Source organism: Entelurus aequoreus, linkage group LG27 (assembly GCF_033978785.1).
Source record: "Entelurus aequoreus isolate RoL-2023_Sb linkage group LG27, RoL_Eaeq_v1.1, whole genome shotgun sequence".
Classification (NCBI taxonomy): domain Eukaryota; kingdom Metazoa; phylum Chordata; class Actinopteri; order Syngnathiformes; family Syngnathidae; genus Entelurus; species Entelurus aequoreus.
The window spans coordinates 20,450,394-20,468,882 of record NC_084757.1 but is presented as its reverse complement, the minus strand read 5'-3'; the positions used below and the strand labels follow the sequence as shown (position 1 = coordinate 20,468,882).

Genomic DNA, 18,489 nt, shown 5'->3' with positions numbered 1-18,489 from the left:
AAGCAGCAGTAAAATCCAAATCCCCTCCACTCCACTTAAAAACAGTGACACTTATGGGCAAAATGACACATTTTGTTTGCTCTAGCCGTGCCAAAACATTTAAAACATGCAACAAAAGCAGATTTGGCCTTCATGTGTACGTGCTATTACAGCCAATCAGTACACAAATGACTTCAAAATACAGAATACAGCACTCACTGCTTTTTTTCTTGTGGCCTGTTACATAGCTTCATGCCAGTTCCATTTGCATAGAATTGAAAGGGACAAGCGGTAGAAAAAGGATGGATGGATGGATCCAGAATCAGAAATGCCACCCGCCTTGATTCACATATGAACTGGAAGTGCCATCCCATTCCTAACCCATAGGGTTCAATATGATGTCAGTCCACCTTTTTGCAGCTATTACAGCTTCAACTCTTCTGGGAAGGCTGTCCACAAGGTTGCGGAGTGTGTTTATATGAATTTTCAACCATTCTTCCAAAAGTGCATGGGTGAGGTCACACACTGATGTTGGTCAAGAAGGCCTGGCTCTCAGTCTCCGTTTTAATTCATCCCAAAGGTGTTCTATCGGGTTCAGGTCAGGACTCTGTGCAGGCCAGTCAAGTTCATCCACACCAGACTCTGTCATCCACGTCTTTATGGACCTTGCTTTGTGCACTGGTGCACAGTTGTGTTGGAAGAGGAAGGGGCCCGCTCCAAACTGTTCCCATAAGGTTGGGAGCATAGAATTGTCCAAAATGTTTTGGTATCCTGGAGCATTCAAAGTTCCTTTCACTGGAACTAAGGGGCCAAGCCCAACTCCTGGGAAAACAACCCCACACCATAATTCCTCCTGCACCAAATTTCACACTCGGCACAATGCAGGCTGAAATTTAGCGTTCTCCTGGCAACCTCCAAACCTAAACTTGTCCATCTGATTGCCAGATGGAAAAGCGTGATTCATCACTCCAGAGAAGGTGTCTCCACTGCTCTGTTGAGTCCGGTGGCGACGTGCTTTACACCACTGCATCCGCCGCTTTACATTGGACTTGGTGATGTATGGCTTAGATGCAGCTGCTCGGCAATGGAAACCCATTCCATGAAGCTCTCTGCGTACTGTACGTGGGCTAATTGGAAGGTCACATGAAGTTCGGAGCTCTGTAGCAACTGACTGTGCAGAAAGTTGGCAACCTCTTTGCACTATGCGCTTCAGCATCCGCTGACCCCTCTCTGGTCAGTTTACGTGGCCTACCACTTCGTGGCTGGGTTGCTGTTGTTCCCAAACTCTTCCATTTTCTTATAATAAAGCCGACAGTTGACTTTGGAATATTTAGGAGCGAGGAAATTTCCCGACTTAATTTGTTGCACATGTGGCATCCTATGACAGTTCCACGCTGGAAATCACTGAGCTCCTGAGAGCGGTCCATTCTTTACCAAATGTTTGTAGAAACAGTCTCTATGCCCAAGTGCTTGATTTTATACACCTGTGGCTAAAAAAGAGAGAAAATGAACTTCAAAAAAATATGGAGAAAATATAATGACCTGGATGAATGAGAACATCCATACATACGGAGAAAATCCATGATGATTGGTTGGTGTTCGTGTGATTAATCATAACTGGCTAAGGCTAGGGAGAAGCATTGCCGACTGGCCAATCATAGGCAAGATAAGGCGGGTCATCAAAATCAGGAACCATATAATAACAGACACGCACTCATGTCACATGACGACGAGGGAGTCTGCGACAGAGGGACGCTTCAAGCTGACGACTCAAACAAAAGAAACGTACTTGAAAAAGAAAATTGATTCACTCCCGCAGATTAGATTTCTCCTTTAATGATGAAGATGACACGCAGGAAACCCACAATAATGCGTGTCCTTGGCCATATTTAGACAAATATATGCTTTTAGAGAAAACAATGAAAACCTTAGTTTTTAGTTGTTTACTCTGTAAACCAAAATCATAACTGCTCTTTTCATCTAAGATGTCCAACACAAAGTTAGGAACACACATTGAGGTTCATGAAAAGTTTTACTGCACATAACCATTAGCAACTGTTCCCAAACAACACACAAGCCATTGTTTTTATTTTGTCAAGATATAGATAGAGGCTATTTGTTTTTGTTTTTTTACTGTAGGTAGAGACAATGAATAACATTATAGGGGTCGGCCAAACAAAAGGCAAACTAAATGAATACATACAGTGGGGTTCAGGGACCCTAGCGGTAGTTGTAGGGTGTCCCCAGCTAAATGACAGATAGTTAATAGTAATGGATCCTTATTTAACATTAATATTATACATGTGGTCCCATAGATATAAATGCCATTAAATGTAGCTTTGATGTAGCAAACTACTTTTGCCCTGTAGCTTGTAGTGTAGCTTGTTACAATTATCCCGGGATAGCTTCCTCTGTAGCTTAGCTACATTTAATTGAGAGTAACTTGTAGCTTACCTGACTACATTTTCCAAGTAGCTTGCCCACATAGTGACAAGTCAGTATTAGGAGTAAAACGTTTTTTATTTTATCAACTATGCAGTTATAGAGCTGTCAACATTTGATGTTTGCAGTCCAGTAGATCTCCTTCCAAGTATATTTGTCTAAGTTTGATACTTGGACACAACTTCAATAATGTTTGGGGTAAGGTTCTGTGCTGTTGAGACTCTAAGATGGATTGCAGTAGGTGTTCATCTGTGCGAAAACTATATATAAATATGTGTGTTGAGTGATATTGCTGCTATTTGGTCTTCATCAATGAATAGCAGTTAAATTACTGATTACTTTTGATTGAAACATCTTTAACCATCTGTCTCCACCCCGGTAGGTCTGCCGAGAGCAGTTTGTTGCACTGCACAGTCAGCCCATCCTCCAGGAGTTGTCCGACTACCTGCTCCACATTTACTGCACTGACCTTCCGTAAGTCATTCCTCGAAGTCAGAATACAAAAAATAATTTTGGAATATATATATATATATATATATATATATATATATATATATATATATATATATATATATATATATATATATATATATATATATATATATATGTACTTCATTATTCAGACTACAATGATAATTTTCAAAAAAGAAAAATGAATACATATAACTTATCACAATATATGATATTGCTACTATTATTATTCAAGAAAATCTATTGTCATACCAGCTCACATGAGATGGCACGAAATGTAGTACCCAAGGTCCCAGTTTTAGCCTGAGTCGCACAAGAACATAGTAATAATAATAATTTAAATAAAATAGGATATAAATTTAGTAGGTTGTAAATAACATAGGTTAATAGGAATAATTAAGTAAGTAAATTGTATTTATGAGCTCTTTTTACAGATAGAAATCATGAAGCGCTGTACAAAACATAGGTGAATTTAAACAATTAAATTAAAACAACAGGGACAATATCATAAAAATTATATAAAGTAGATTAAATAAGATAGTTAAAAGGTTCATTAACTAAAATCTTTACTAAAAAGCCAAGTCTTCAAATGTTTTTAAAAGTCAACAAAGTCAAGCTCACTGAGGGACTGGTGCACATTATTCTAGAGTCTGTGCGCTACAGCCTGGAATACCAGTTCTTTAACTTAACTTTAACTTAACTTTAATCTTCACGGTTTTAAAATGAGTTTTTGTAATCTTTAAGAAGGCACAACATATCAGTGATATACTGAGGGGCCCCACCATGCAATGCACAGAAAGATAGGATTAAAATCTCAGATTCAATGCGGAATTTATCTGGAAGCCAATGAAGACTTGACAGAATGGTCGCAATATGGGCTGTTCTTGGTGCACCAGTCAAAAGTATGGCAGCCACATTCTTTATAGTCTGTTGTCTCTGAAAACAGACTATAAAGACAGAATTGCAATACTCAATACAAGACGAGATGAACGCCTGAATGATCATTTCGAGATCCGGTTTTGACAACAAATTTCTCACTTAAGAGATATTTCTAAGGTGTTAAAAACAGTTTTTGATCAGTTGATGACAGTGACCCTTCAGACATTGACTTATCAAACACAACCCCAATGTTTCTGAGGATTTTTTTTAACAGATGCACCCAGATCACCAAGGGAGTTCTTGATCATGAGATATTTTTATCGGGACAATGATCAGAGTTTTCGTTTTGTTCAAATGTATCTGCAGGAAATTCGAGGACAACTAGTTTTTGATACAGGATACACGTTCCAAGAACTCAGATAAAAAGTGAAAATCTGAATCGTTGAAGGAGCAATACAGTTGAATATCATCTGCATAGAAATGATACAAAACATTTTTAAAACTACGGATCAACCGACCAAGAGGCATCAGTTATAACTAAAATATAACAGGCTAATTCAATTCGATTAGAATATAATAAATCAAATAGATTGTGAGCATGTAGTCCAAATAGGATGTAAAAACAATGATAAAAACGATGACGGCCAACCAAACCAAATAAAAAGCCCAGTTTGGCACAGTTTCTTGAACAAGGATGGGGAAGTGGGGTAGAATGGGAGGTGGTAGATTGTTATCCATTAATATATCATTATAATTAGAATTATTAATAGTATTCATAGTAGTATCGTTATTATTGTCTAGTAATAGTAGTAGTGGTATCACAGTATATTTTATGTTTATTTATTTATTTATGTGTATTTTTATTTAACCAGCAATTTTGGTTTACCTTATAATACTATTCCATTTTCCATTTTTGGAATAATAATGATAATAATCCTGATTAATTGATGTGCATGATTTTAATATAATTTTTATTCACACAGTGAAAAAAATTACAACTCAATGAATGGGATTAATTCGCAATGAACCAAAATGGCTCCTCAACTGTCCAGTGATTAATGATTTGATCAATTGACTATCATAATTTATATAATAGTGTGTTTTTTTTACATTATTATTATTTTATAATGCTTTCTCTTTTATTGCACTATTATTGAAAAATAAGAATGTTGAATACTATACATATAGGCCTTGTTCACACTGCAGGTCAAATCTGATTTTTTTGGCCATATGTAAGTGTGAACAGTGCAATTCCAATTATTTTATATCGGACCCAGGCCTCATTCGTATGTGGAGATAAATCGGACGTATATGCAATGCGTCTTCAATGTGAACGCTCCCTCGCTCAGGTCGCATTCATCCGACCTGAACGTCATCACAAAGCGATAATCCTCATAATTATTCGCCAAAATAGACGGTTACAAAATAAATAGTTGACTACAGAGCAGAAAACAGACGAAAATACTGTTTGAGGAACTCGCGTAAAAGTTGTACCACTCCTGCTAGCCCACAGACACTCTCTTAAAACAGACATCAAAGCAAAATATCTCGTAACACTGCCAGAGCCAAAATACTTGTCTGCTTCCTTCTTAATCTTTTACACGTAATACTTTGGTTCAGAAAATGTGGAGTTTGATTGCACAAAATCCTTGAAATTGCCACAAATGCGCCAATACTGAGACAGACAAGACTGGAAGCCATGTTTCCTTCCGTAAACAATGACAGTTTGTGCGACGTCATGACGTCATATCCACATGCGGGTCAGATGGCATTCCCATTAGAAAGCGCATGTTTTTTTTTTGTAATGTGAATGGCCACTAAACAGAATTTGACATTTGACCCTGCAGTGTGAACGTAGCCTAGAGGTATTCATTTACAATATACCAATATGTCTACGTTTTAAATGTATAAGATATAAAGCATTCTGTATATTAGCTGGACCTATATTGTTTCCCTCAGTTGTTTCTCTGTTTTTCTACCCTAAGGCAGCTTTCTACTCATCTTGCTTTTCTCTGAGATAATTGGACAAACGGCCTTTACACTGTAGCCTGCACCCTTACTTGTACTGTAAAGAGACAAAAACTTCACCGAGGGCATTCTTTTTTCTGCTTATTGGATGTGTTTTTGTTTTTTTTGCCGGTCAATTCTAACGTGTACTTTGCAAGCTGGCAGATCTACACTTGAATAAGTTTTAACTTGTTTTTTGAACTTTCGATTTTCTCTCCATCTGTTTGCAGGCCTGACACCAAAAATAACAAGTACCTGGAGTACCAGAGGCTCATGCTGCTGCTAGCCAAAGTGCCTCAGACAGGTTAGTTAACAATCAGTGTTGTGTTTGTCGTAATTGGTTGGGAAAGCATTCACATGTCCTTTTTAACCTTGCAAGCAAACATAGAAAACTGGGGTCCAAACTCACAATTTACTTACTCCTCAAGACACCCCTTTAGGCCTCTCCTTTTTGCCAGTTCCACTTTTTTTTTTGTAATGTGATTTATGTAACTAAAATGTTGCTGTAGTTCAGATGTAGTCTTTTGTTCAACTACTTTAGTTATATTAGTGGTGGTCCTCAAGGTTCCAATTCAGGTCCTCTCTTTTTCATCATTTCAACTGGTTCAATTCAAAACACTTGTGAGAGACTCACATGTTTTCAGCAGATTCTTAAAAAGTGAAGTGGGAATTTAATTATATTTTCTCTAGAGACTCAAACTGCTTTATATAGGGACACTTGAGTGCTGTCATAGATGACATTACCTTTTCTGCAAATTGGTCCTTACATGGCTGTACAGTGTGAGCAATTTACTTGCATTTGCGACTAAAAATAGTTTGTGCAAGTATTAAAAAAAGGAGCACACCTGCGAATACAGATTGTAACCCTTTTAATTTGCTCCTAAAATAAATCCATTCAAAATGTATCAACCAGGAGAAACATTTTCATGCATCTGTATAGCATGTTCGAAATAAACTTAAGCCATAATCATAACCAAATGGACAGGTGATTGACGCTGAATTTCAATGATCACGCTGTGTACGCTGCAGAGCTTTACATGTCCCTCCTCTTCCTCCTCCATGCCCATAGTGGGGCTTTTTAATTCACTGAACAAAAATATAAATGCAACACTTTCGTTTTTGCTCCCATTTTTCGTGAGTTAAACTCAAAGATATAAAAAACTTTTACTATGTACATAAAAGCCCTATTCCTCTCAAATATTCTTCACAAATCTGTCTAAATCTGTGTTAATGAGCATTTCTTCTTTGTCAACATAATCCATCCCACCTCACAGGTGTGGCATATAAAGATGCTGATTAAACAGCATGATTATTGCACAGGTGTGCCTTAGGCTGCCCATGATAAAAGGCTACTCTGAAATGTGCACAGAGACACAATCCACTTTGCACACGTTTAGTAGATCAGCTTTGCGTGTGCTACCAGATTTGCAAGTGTTTTAATACACACAAAGCTTTTGTAAATCAGGCCCATAGTTGGAAGAACTGGTCAACATTTTTTCACCACCATAAAACTTGACACAAACTCCACTATGAGAAGTGTGTTAAGCGATGCGCTAAAATGCTCACAGCAGCACAAAGCTCACTGCCAGCTTATTTTTGCTGTTGTGTCCCACATGAAAATAAAAGTGGTGTGCTATTACTAACGTGGTGTCCCATTACATTGCTAAGGAAGTGTTCCCAGTTGCAAACAAAATAAAAACCTGATATAAAAAGCTGATGGAAATAATTGACATGTGGTATGAGCTTCCCAGTCACAACTACTTTGCACAAGAAGCATTGACACAAACTGTAAATGTTCAGCTGCAGTGGCAATATTATCACACGGCATCATTAAGCAGATGGCAGGTTGGTGTTACCGGCTAAAATGCTTGTGCCTTTGTTTTACAATAATGTTAACCTATAAAAACACCATTGTTAAGGTCAAACATTTTCAAGTTCTTTTGTGTTTTTGTTAGCTGAATAATTGAGCATACATAAATGTTATTTTTAAAGAAGATTGAAGATTATATTTTAATTTTGTAATAATATTTTCAAGTCTTTTTAATTATTATTATCTCAAAACACCTTATACATAAGGAGATGATTAGTTACGTCAATTTATATCTCTTAATCTGGTAGAGATTTACCCGAAGAGTTTTGCGCAAATCCACCATTTTAGTCGGACACTGTAGTCAGTAAGTTCCTTTTTTTTTTCTCTTGTTTTGGGGCTGACTGGCTCGTACAAGCACATGCATCCTCCGCTGTTGCTATTACTAATACTAACTTGCATATAGTTCTAACTTATATCTGTACGTAGACTCCATATTAAAGTGATAAAAATTACAACATGGCTGACAGGGAGAAGACACAATCAAAGTGGAGGCACGTGAATAAGACCGCCTACAAAACGGCGCATCCTAAAAAGACGGTCAGAAAGTGGCTTGAAGATGGTCTGTAAAACAATCTATGCAACATTTTGACCAAAGGACCATTAAATGTTATGTAGAAAAAAATCATAATATGACCCTTTGTAATATTTTTTTATGTGCATCACATGAAATGTTAACATTTCCAAAAAGTTACTAATTTTAAGTAGTTGTTTTAATAAAACAACTCAACACACATATTTGGGTTTAACTCTGTCCAACCTCACTGTACGGTAAAAATATCGCCCAGCCCTACACTAGTGTTACGGACAGTACTAGCACAGTTTAGAGATATTCTCTGTTTAATTGAGGGTTGCAATATCGGCCTTATGATGACATTATGTGTATATGTATGAGTGCACTAGTGTATGTTGTTTAAGTGTTATAAAATTGTGACATTTAAGACATTTCATTGCACCTAATTTTACTGTGCTATCAAAAAAATGTATGTGCTATTAAGTTTTTTCATTTAGTAGCACTGGTGCTCCTGGTGAAAAATCTAAGCGTAGAGCCCTGCCTTAAGAACAGCAGAGTGCCTGCAACTCTGACAAAATAAATAGACAAAAATAAATGTCTACGGTAGAGGAAGCTGGTTCTCTAGACTTTCAAAATAAGAAAAACAGTGAAGGGAGAAGTCCAGCCCTTTGGTCCTTAGAATTCTTAAAATGTGGCCCCTAAAACATTTAGTTGAATATCTCTGGGCTAAACCTAACCGCACCTAACACTAACCCTAACCCAAAAGACAATAACTCATGAGGTTCTAGGTTTAAATTCTTCACATTCACGAGTACAAGCCAACTATTACAATATAAAAAATGTTAACGAGATGAAAATAAAGCATTCGTTCAATTTATAGGTCCACTTTTGAAGACACTTAAAGGCCTACTGAAATGAAATTGTTTTATTTAAACGGGGATAGCAGATCCATTCTATGTGTCATACTTGATCATTTCGCTATATTGCCATATTTTTGCTGAAAGGATTTAGTAGAGAACATATAACAGCAAAAATCATGCTGTTTGATCAGCATCTTGATATGCCACACCTGTGAGGTGGGATGGATTATGTTGACAAAGAAGAAATGCTCACTAACACAGATTTAGACAGATTTGTGAAGAATATTTGAGAGGAATAGGTCTTTTATGTACATAGTAAAAAAAATGTTATATCTTTGAGTTTAAAGGCCTACTGAAATGATATTTTTTTTATTTAAACGGGGATAGCAGATCCATTCTATGTTTCATACTTGATCATTTCGCGATATTGCCATATTTTTGCTGAAAGGATTTAGTCGAGAACATCGACGATAAAGTTCGCAACTTTTGGTCGCTGATAAAAAAAAGCCTTGCCTGTACCGGAAGTAGCGTGACGTCACAGGTTGAAAGGCTCCTCACATTTCCCCATTGTTTACAATGCAGCGAGAGCGATTCGGACCGAGAAAGCGACGATTACCCCATTAATTTGAGCGAGGATGAAAGATTTGTGGATGAGGAACGTGAGAGTGAAGGATTACAGTGCAGTGCAGGACGTACCTTTTTTCGCTCTGACCGTTACTTAGGTACAAGGGTTCATTGGATTCCACACTTTCTCCTTTTTCTATTGTGGATGACGGATTTGTATTTTAAACCACCTCGGATACTATATCCTCTTGAAAATGAGAGTCGAGAACACGAAATGGACATTCACAGTGACTTTTATCTCCACGACAATACATCGGCGAAGCTCTTTAGCTACGGAGCTAACGTGATAGCACATCGGGCTTAAATGCAGATAGAAACAAAATAAATAAACCCCTTACTGGAAGGATAGACAGAAAATCAACAATACTATTAAACCATGGACATGTAAATACACGGTTAATGCTTTCCAGGCTGGCGAAGCTTAACAATGCTGTTGCTAACGACGCCATTGAAGCTAACTTAGCAACGGGACCTCACAGAGCTATGCTAAAAACATTAGCTATCCACCTACGCCAGCCCTCATCTGCTCATCAACACCCGTGCTCACCTGCGTTCCAGCGATCAACGGAGCGACGATCATAGATGCAGTCGGCGGCCCGGAAACGGAGGAAGTCAAGGTGAGGTCGGCGGCTAGCGCGTCTGCTATCCATCTCAAAGTCCTCCTGGTTGTGTTGCTGTAGTCCGCCGCTAATACACTGATCCCACCTACAACATTCTTCTTTGCAGTCTCCATTGTTCATTAAACAAATTGCAAAAGATTCACCAACACAGATGTCCAGAATACTGTGGAATTTTGAGATGAAAACAGAGCTTTTTGTATTGGATTCAATGGGGTCCGAATACTTCCGTTTCAACGATTGACGTCACGCGCATACGTCATCATACATAGACGTTTTCAACCGGAAGTTTAGCGGGAAATTTAAAATTGCACTTCATAAGTTAACCCGGCCGTATTGGCATGTGTTGTAATGTTAAGATTTCATCATTGATATATAAACAATCAGACTGCGTGGTCGGTAGTAGTGGGTTTCAGTAGGCCTTTAAAGATACATAATAGAAGAGCAGAAGCAAACAAAACACCCAAGAAAGCAAATATGTGTAGAGATGACTCGGGCAAAGAGATGTATTAAAGAACATAATCAAAAATTACATATGCTAATTAACTTGTCAGCATGCAAAGGCAACCTACTAACAGGCTTAAGCTGAAAATCCCCCCGTTTTGAGTGCTATGGCAGCCTGTCGAGACAGGACCTTAATAAATTGCAAGCTACCTAAATCCATTGTTCCTTTCATACTTGGAGTAACACCTACACAGGATTGATCCAAACATTACATTAGACCATATTTCCACATGAGCAACAAACTTCTCTGAAAAGTCAATGAATGGATTGTCCGACACCAGCGTACGCACGTCTACCGATTGACATGTTTTCCTTTGACTCCCTCTGAGCGATGGTTGCCATGGTGAAGGCACAGGCACGTCCCTGTCAAGTCAGGTAGATGGAGGTCTTCTAACGCAATATTCCAGCCGCCCTCCTCTTTCCGTTCCGTCTCTGCGCTAAACTAACTTAACGCCAGCTCAGCACAGACAGCTGGCTGCTCTAAAGTGATTGCTGTTAATTGTGTCCCTCCGCTACATAATCGGCTTACGTGGCCCAAGTCAGGTGTGTTTAATAACACGCACAACTCAATGGATCGTAAGCCAAATCCTTTTAATCTTCACTGTGACGGCTACTGATGTTATTGTTCTTCTTTTTACTGCGGTTAATCCAAGAAAGAGGGAGGTCATCGGAATTTTCAATGGGATCAAGTGTTGAGGCTGCAAATAGAGACTTTGATGTCACAAGTGTGCCTGAAGCCTAAGCACACCAGAATCAGTTCAACTCCATTTTGTATGAAACTGTGTTTAAAAAAAACTTAAACAGAATCAATGGTGCTTGAAAATCTAGATTACATACAAATATACAGCAGAATGTTAGCTTAATTTCCCTCAAAGGGGAACTGCCCTTTTTTTTATGTTGCCTATTGTTCACAATCCTAATGAGAGACATGAAGACAAATGTTGTTTTTTTTGTTTGTTTTTTGCACTCTTACTTCAATCAATCAATCAATGTTTATTTATATAGCCCTAAATCACAAGTGTCTCAAAGGGCTGCCCAAGCCACAACGACATCATCGGTTCAGATCCCACGTAAGGGCAAGGAAAAACTCACAACCCACTGGGATGTCAATGTAAATGACTATGAGAAACCTTGGAGAGTCCAGTCCATAGTGGGGCCAGCAGGAGACCATCCCGAGCGGAGACAGGTCAGCAGCGCAGAAATGTCCCCAACCGATGCCCAGGCGAGCGGTCCACCCCGGGTCCCGACTCTGGACAGCCAGCACTTCATCCATGGCTACCGGACCTGTGCCCCCCCCTTCCACAAGGGAGAGTGGGGCAGAGCAGAAAAGAAAAGAAACGGCAGATCAACTGGTCTAAAAAGGGGGTCTATTTAAAGGCTAGAGTATACAAATGACTTTTAAGATGGGACTTAAATGCTTCTACTGAGGTAGCATCTCTAACTGTTACCGGGAGGGCATTCCAGAGTACTGGAGCCCGAATAGAAAACGCTCTATAGCCCGCAGACTTTTTTTGGGCTCTGTAAATCACTAATAAGCCGGAGTTCTTTGAACGCAGATTTCTTGCCGGGACATATGGTACAATACAATCGGCAAGATAGGATGGAGCTCGACCGTGTAGTATTTTATACATAAGTAGTAAAACCTTGAAGTCACATCTTAAGTGCACAGGAAGCCAGTGCAGGTGAGCCAGTATAGGCGTAATATGATCAAACTTTCTTGTTCTTGTCAAAAGTCTAGCAGCCGCATTTTGTACGAAATCTAATAACTGTAATAAACAACTTGTAATAATCTGCCCATTTTAGGTGGCTAGCAATGCAGCTAATGGAAGTAATATATTCGGCCTCTTAATCACTTTGAAAATGCATCCAAAAACCACCAACAATAATGGATGGACGGAATACTTCATTTACATTCTGTAACCTGCAAATAACCAAGATGTAGCGACATTGTTATTGTAAGAGCGAACACTGAAGAACTGTTTATCTTGCGTAGTAACACATCCCCTTGCGACGGCATGCTATTGCATTAGCGTACGGTAGCTCCCTGCGTCATCAGCTGAATGGCTTTTGAGCTTGTAATGTACAACACAATGTGATAGGACACCAATCTGTACTAACTGAAAAACATGAACAATCATATTACAGTATCTATAAAGTATTATTTCATGTCTTGTAACGTGGCTTGCTAGCTTGTTTGTGCTAGCTTTCGGAGACTCTTATTTTGTTAGCGCAGGCAGGATGGAGCAGCACATTTATTGTGAAGACAGGAACTGTGCGGTCAGTCTTTAGGCTTTTGACGGGAGGTACGGTTGAAAAAAGAACTGTTTCTCGCCTTCCTGACGGTCTTTTTTTCCTTCACACTGAGCTGGCAGCAGCCAGCATCATTTCACTAGATCCTGGGGTGCCTTGAATGTCAATCAAGTGACGAAAGTGACGTCATAGTAAAGATTTATGATCGCTAATTTTTAGGTCTATTTTTTCAATGCCTGGCTGGCGGTCGACTGACACGCCCTCTGCGATCGACCGGTAGCTCGCGATCGACGCAATGGGCACCCCTGTTATAGTGAATCACTCGATGGACAGTTGTCTGTTTGGTCAAGCTGGCCGGGGACGTTTGCCCCTTGATTTTGGGTAAGCACGCCATTCATGTCGGTATAGCTTGGCTCCAAGTTCCACATTTGCGGCATCAAGTCATGCCGACCTCACTCGCTCAGCTTCAGTCTGCTCCAAAGTTTCACTGTCTCTTAGTGCAGGCTTCTATAAGCAGCAGTCCATCCTCCGTATATTCAGGTTAAAAAAGATAAGGTTGGTAATCCTCGTTTGTCCAAAAAAAGTCATCTTTGTTGTATGTTACCAAGTCTGCCGTGATTAGAATGCACTCGCATTTGTTTCCGGAAGTAGGACACACATTTGTTGCCTGAAGTCAGAAGTGTGCTGCTATGGAAACGGAAATAAATGCACTGAGGAAATTAGTTATGGTATTGCTTAAAATGACCAAAATACGGTAAATATTGTACATATTACTTATTGTTATGAATGTGTCCGTTATATATATATATATATATATATATATATATATATATATATATATATATATATATATATATAAAAGACACTTGTGTTCTTGTCTCTCATAATGATTGTGCATGAATGATAGGCAACATTCCAAAAAAAAATGCAGTTCCCCTTTAAGGGATGGTAAGCAGGATCAGTAAGTATATATACAATAGATGCTGAACATGCTTACCGTATTTTTCGGACTATAAGTCGCTCCGGAGTATAAGTTGCACCGGCCGAAAATGCATAATAAAGAAGAAAAAAACACATATAAGTCGCCCTGGAGTATAAGTCGCATTTTTTGGGGAAATTTATTTGATAAAACCCAACACCAAGAATAGACATTTGAAAGGCAATTTAAAATAAATAAAGAATACTGAACAACAGGCTGACGTTATATGAGGCATAAATAACAAACTGAGAACGTGCCTGGTATGTTAACGTAACATATTATGGTAAGAGTCATTAAAATAACTATAGCATATAGAACATGCTATACGTTTACCAAACAATCTGTCACTCCTAATCGCTAAATCCCATGAAATCTTATACGTCTAGTCTCTTACGTGAATGAGCTAAATAATATTATTTGATATTTTACGGTAATGTGTTAATAATTTCACACATAAATCGCTCCTGAGTATAAGTCGCACAAACTATGAAAAAAACTGCGACTTATAGTCCGAAAAATACGGTAATAGCAAAAATTTTTTTTTTTTTATTTGCATTTAAATTTGCTATTTATTTTAAATGTATTTGTTTTCATATATTGGGTTTTTTCTCTCTCTGCTACTACTAAGTATGCAACGCATAATACTATCTCTTTCAAAAATAATATTTGTGTTACTTCTTCATTTACCACAGTCATTAAACCAATTTGCTTTTACAAATATGTAATCCTGATGACAATGTTGATTTAAAAAAAAAATGGTGTAATAGGCCAATTGTCTGTGACGTTATAATTTTCAGACAATTTAAACACATCGTTAAAGTTAAAGTCCCAACGATCGTCACACACACTGGGTGTGGTGAAATGTGTCCTCTGCATTTGACACATCCCCATGTTCACACCCTGGGAGGTGAGGGGAGCAGTGAGCAGCAGCGTGAGCAGCGCTCGGGAATCATTTGGCGATTTAACCCCCAATTCCAACTCTTGATGCTGAGTGCCAAGCAGGGAGGCAATGAGTCCCATTTTTATAGTCTTTGGTATGACTCGGCCAGGGTTTGAACTCACAACTAGGGATGTCCGATAATGGCTTTTTGCCGATACCCGATATTCCGATATTGTCCAACTCTTTAATTACCGATACCGATATCAACCGATACCGATATCAACCGATATATGCAGTCGTGGAATTAACACATTATTATGCCTAATTTGGACAACCATGTATGGTGAAGATAAGGTACTTTTTAAAAAAATTATAAAATAAGATAACTAAATTAAAAACATTTTCTTGAATAAAAAAGAAAGTAAAACAATATAAAAACAGTTACATAGAAACTAGTAATTAATGAAAATGAGTAAAATTAAGTGTTAAAGGTTAGTACTATTAGTGGACCAGCAGCACGCACAATCATGTGTGCTTACGGACTGTATCCCTTGCAGACTGTATTGATATATATTGATATATAATGTAGGAACCAGAATATTGATAACAGAAAGAAATGGGGGGAGGGAGGTTTTTTGGGTTGGTGCACTAATTGTAAGTGTATCTTGTGTTTTTTATGTTGATTTAATAAAAAAAACACCAAAAAGAACGATACAGATAATAAAAAAAACGATACCGATAATTTCCGATATTACATTTTAACGCATTTATCGGCCGATATTATCGGACATCCCTACTCACAACCTTTCAGTCTCAGGGCGGACACTCTAACCACAAGGCCACTGAGCTGGTTTATACATCAGCTGGTGAAAACATTGAAACGTTAAAAGTATTACCTTTAGATGGGACGGGGACGGCGTGGCGAAGTTGGGAGAGTGGCCGTGCCAGCAATCTGAGGGGTGCTGGTTCATTCCCCACCTTCTACCATCCAAGTCACGTCCGTTGCGTCCTTGAGCAAGACACTTCACCCTTGCTCCTGATTGGCCTGGTTAGCGCCGTGCATGGCAGCTCCCGCCATCAGTGTGTGAACGTGTGTGTGTGAATGTGGAAATAGTGTCAAAGCGCTTTGAGTTCCTTAAAAAAAAGGTAGAAAAGCGCTATACAAGTACAACCCATTTGCCATTTACCATGTAGATAAGTGGGCGGCGCCAAACAACTTTATACCCAATCGAGTCAGAGCTTTTTTTTGTCTCTCAGACACACACACACACAATTTTTTTGTATCCTGGTTAATATGACTATATTAATGTTGTTTTTTTTTCAAATCTGTAAAATTATGGTCTAGTTTATATTGCAAGCCTTAGCACGCCAAATTTCAGTTTCAGTTTATTTCAAACATGCATACAAAACAATGTAATGCACCACATATTGCCAGTTGTTTTATTACAGCGCGTCTGAAAAAGGAGTAGGGAGAATCTGAGTTTATTTAATCCGACCCCTTTTCATTCCATAGCAATGTTATCCCATTTCCTTGTTCTCTGTAACAGAACAGTGAATAAATAAAATATATACCATAGTAAGTAGACAGATATTAAATACATAAATAATTTTTATATGAAAAGAAAGAAAAAAAAGGGTTCAAGATGTTCATCATAATTATTAAATAATAGTCACACACACACACTAGGTGTGGTGAGATTATCCTCGGCATTTGACCCATCACCCTCACCCCCTGGGAGGTGAGGGGAGCAGTGAGCAACAGCGGTGGCCACGCCCGGGAATCAGTTTTGGTGATTTAACCCCCAATTCCAACCCTTGATGCTGAGTGTCAAGCAGGGAGGTAAGGGGTCCCATTTTTATAGACTTTGCCGGAGTTTGAACTCACGACCTACCGATCTCAGGGCGGACACTCTAACCACAAGGCCACTGAGTTCTGTGTACTTTGTGAACACTTGTAGTTTGAACAGTCTCTTAAACTGAATCATAGCATCATATTTGTTTGATTTCTTTGCTTAATCCATTCCATAATTTAATTCCACATACAGATATGCTAAAGGTTTTAAGTTTTTTACCAGCATACAAATGTTTTAAATTAGATTTTCCTCTAAGGTTATATTTCTCCTCTTTTGTTGAGAAGAATTGTTGTACTTTGTACATCATTTTAGTTGTTTGCAAATGCACCACATCGTTGAATTTAAATATTTTTGATTCAATAAATGAAGGGTTTGTATGTTCTCTATAGCCAACATAATGTATTATTCGAATTGATCTTTTTTGTAACACTGTTAGTGAATGAAGCGCACATTTGCAGTTATTAAGTAGTAATTTAGCCGTTTTGGCTCATCTTCACACACGTAAACCAGCTGCGTCTCCATCCCTCTCTCTTTTTTTTTTCCCAGGGGACCTAGATCTCGACCAAGTCAATGAATCCACGTACTTCTTCAGCTGAGTGCCTCCAGGTGGAGACGATTGACTGAGCTTCATCTCCTCGGGTGCCATCTTCCTTACGGGTCAGCACATCGACGCAACACCCACCACCACCACCCCCTGTTTAAAAAGACGCTTTTAGGCGTCCCTGAGAACTTGCCTGATTGTAGGGCTCATTTCCAAGAGAGAGGCTGGGCACTTAAAAAGACTTGAATCAGGGAAAATAAGTTGTTCGTCTGACAAACCCTGTTCATTCGTGTTCCTCCGTGAGTGTGAATGCATGAGTGCCTCTGATTTGCCGTGTGTGTGAGAGAAGCAAGGGCAGGTATGTGAGGACCCCCGCAGGGAGCTGGCTTGCCTCCATCATCATCATCACCATGAGTGGTTGGAAGCAGAATGCTGGCGGAGAAGGAGGAGGAGGGAATAGAGGTAGACTGGTCAGGGGGTCTCCTCCAAAACATCTCTGGAATGCCTCACTCTCGCAACACTTGACAACTATCTTAAAATACATAAAACCGAAAATGTTCTTCAAAGTAAAACATGTGGTAAATGGACCACTATCAAGATCTCTGAAGAGGCTTTTATCTAATCAGCCCGCATCTTTTTTGCCGTACGGAGCATTTAAAAATAGCCCAATCGTGTCTGGTAAGCGTGGCCAAAACAAAGCTGGCTGAGTGACAATGATGTGAGATAATTAAACACATATATAGTTTATAATGAGCAGCACACTTTGATGCCGTTAGTAGTTCTCCACAACCATGTCTTACCTCATATTTAAACATCATCTTTCTATCATTGTTGTCAGGTGGAGTGCTGAAAGGTTTGTGTGCCAGAGAGCATTTGTTGCAGCCTTTAACGGTGCAGTGTATCTATACATCTAAAAGCCATTGTTTTATTGTGTCAGCTCGCTGTATTAAAAGAAGAATGTATTTTTTTGGAAAATGTGCTTCTCTGCTGTATTTCTTTAGATTATTAGTTAAAGACATTATTAAAACTCTCAAAGCATCAATGCAAACTGACGAATACGATATGTAACATATTTTGGATTTTTGCATGTATTCTTACCTGCAAGTGGATATAAGTCATTTTCAGATTATGTAGCTTATCTACAGTACATAATTATATATATATATATATATATATATATATATATATATATATATATATATATATATATATATATATATAT

General features: G+C 38.5%; 1 protein-coding gene across 2 annotated transcripts in view; it reads left to right on the top strand.

Annotated features, from left to right (window-relative positions):
* polrmt (polymerase (RNA) mitochondrial (DNA directed)) overlaps positions 1 to 18,220 on the top strand; it is a 96,751-nt gene extending 78,531 nt beyond the window's left edge. The window contains exons 18-20 of one of the 2 annotated variants that reach the window (XR_009824824.1): positions 2,804 to 2,895; positions 6,009 to 6,082; positions 17,273 to 17,343. Coding sequence is in view for 1 of the 2 variants with exons in the window: in XM_062039501.1 (XP_061895485.1) it covers positions 2,804 to 2,895; positions 6,009 to 6,082; positions 17,273 to 17,322 (216 nt within the window). In the remaining variant the exon portion in view is untranslated. Of the gene's footprint in view, positions 1 to 2,803; positions 2,896 to 6,008; positions 6,083 to 17,272 lie in introns of both variants that reach the window. The other variant, XM_062039501.1, reaches the window with a different exon arrangement.
* The last annotated feature ends 269 nt before the right edge of the window (positions 18,221 to 18,489 follow it).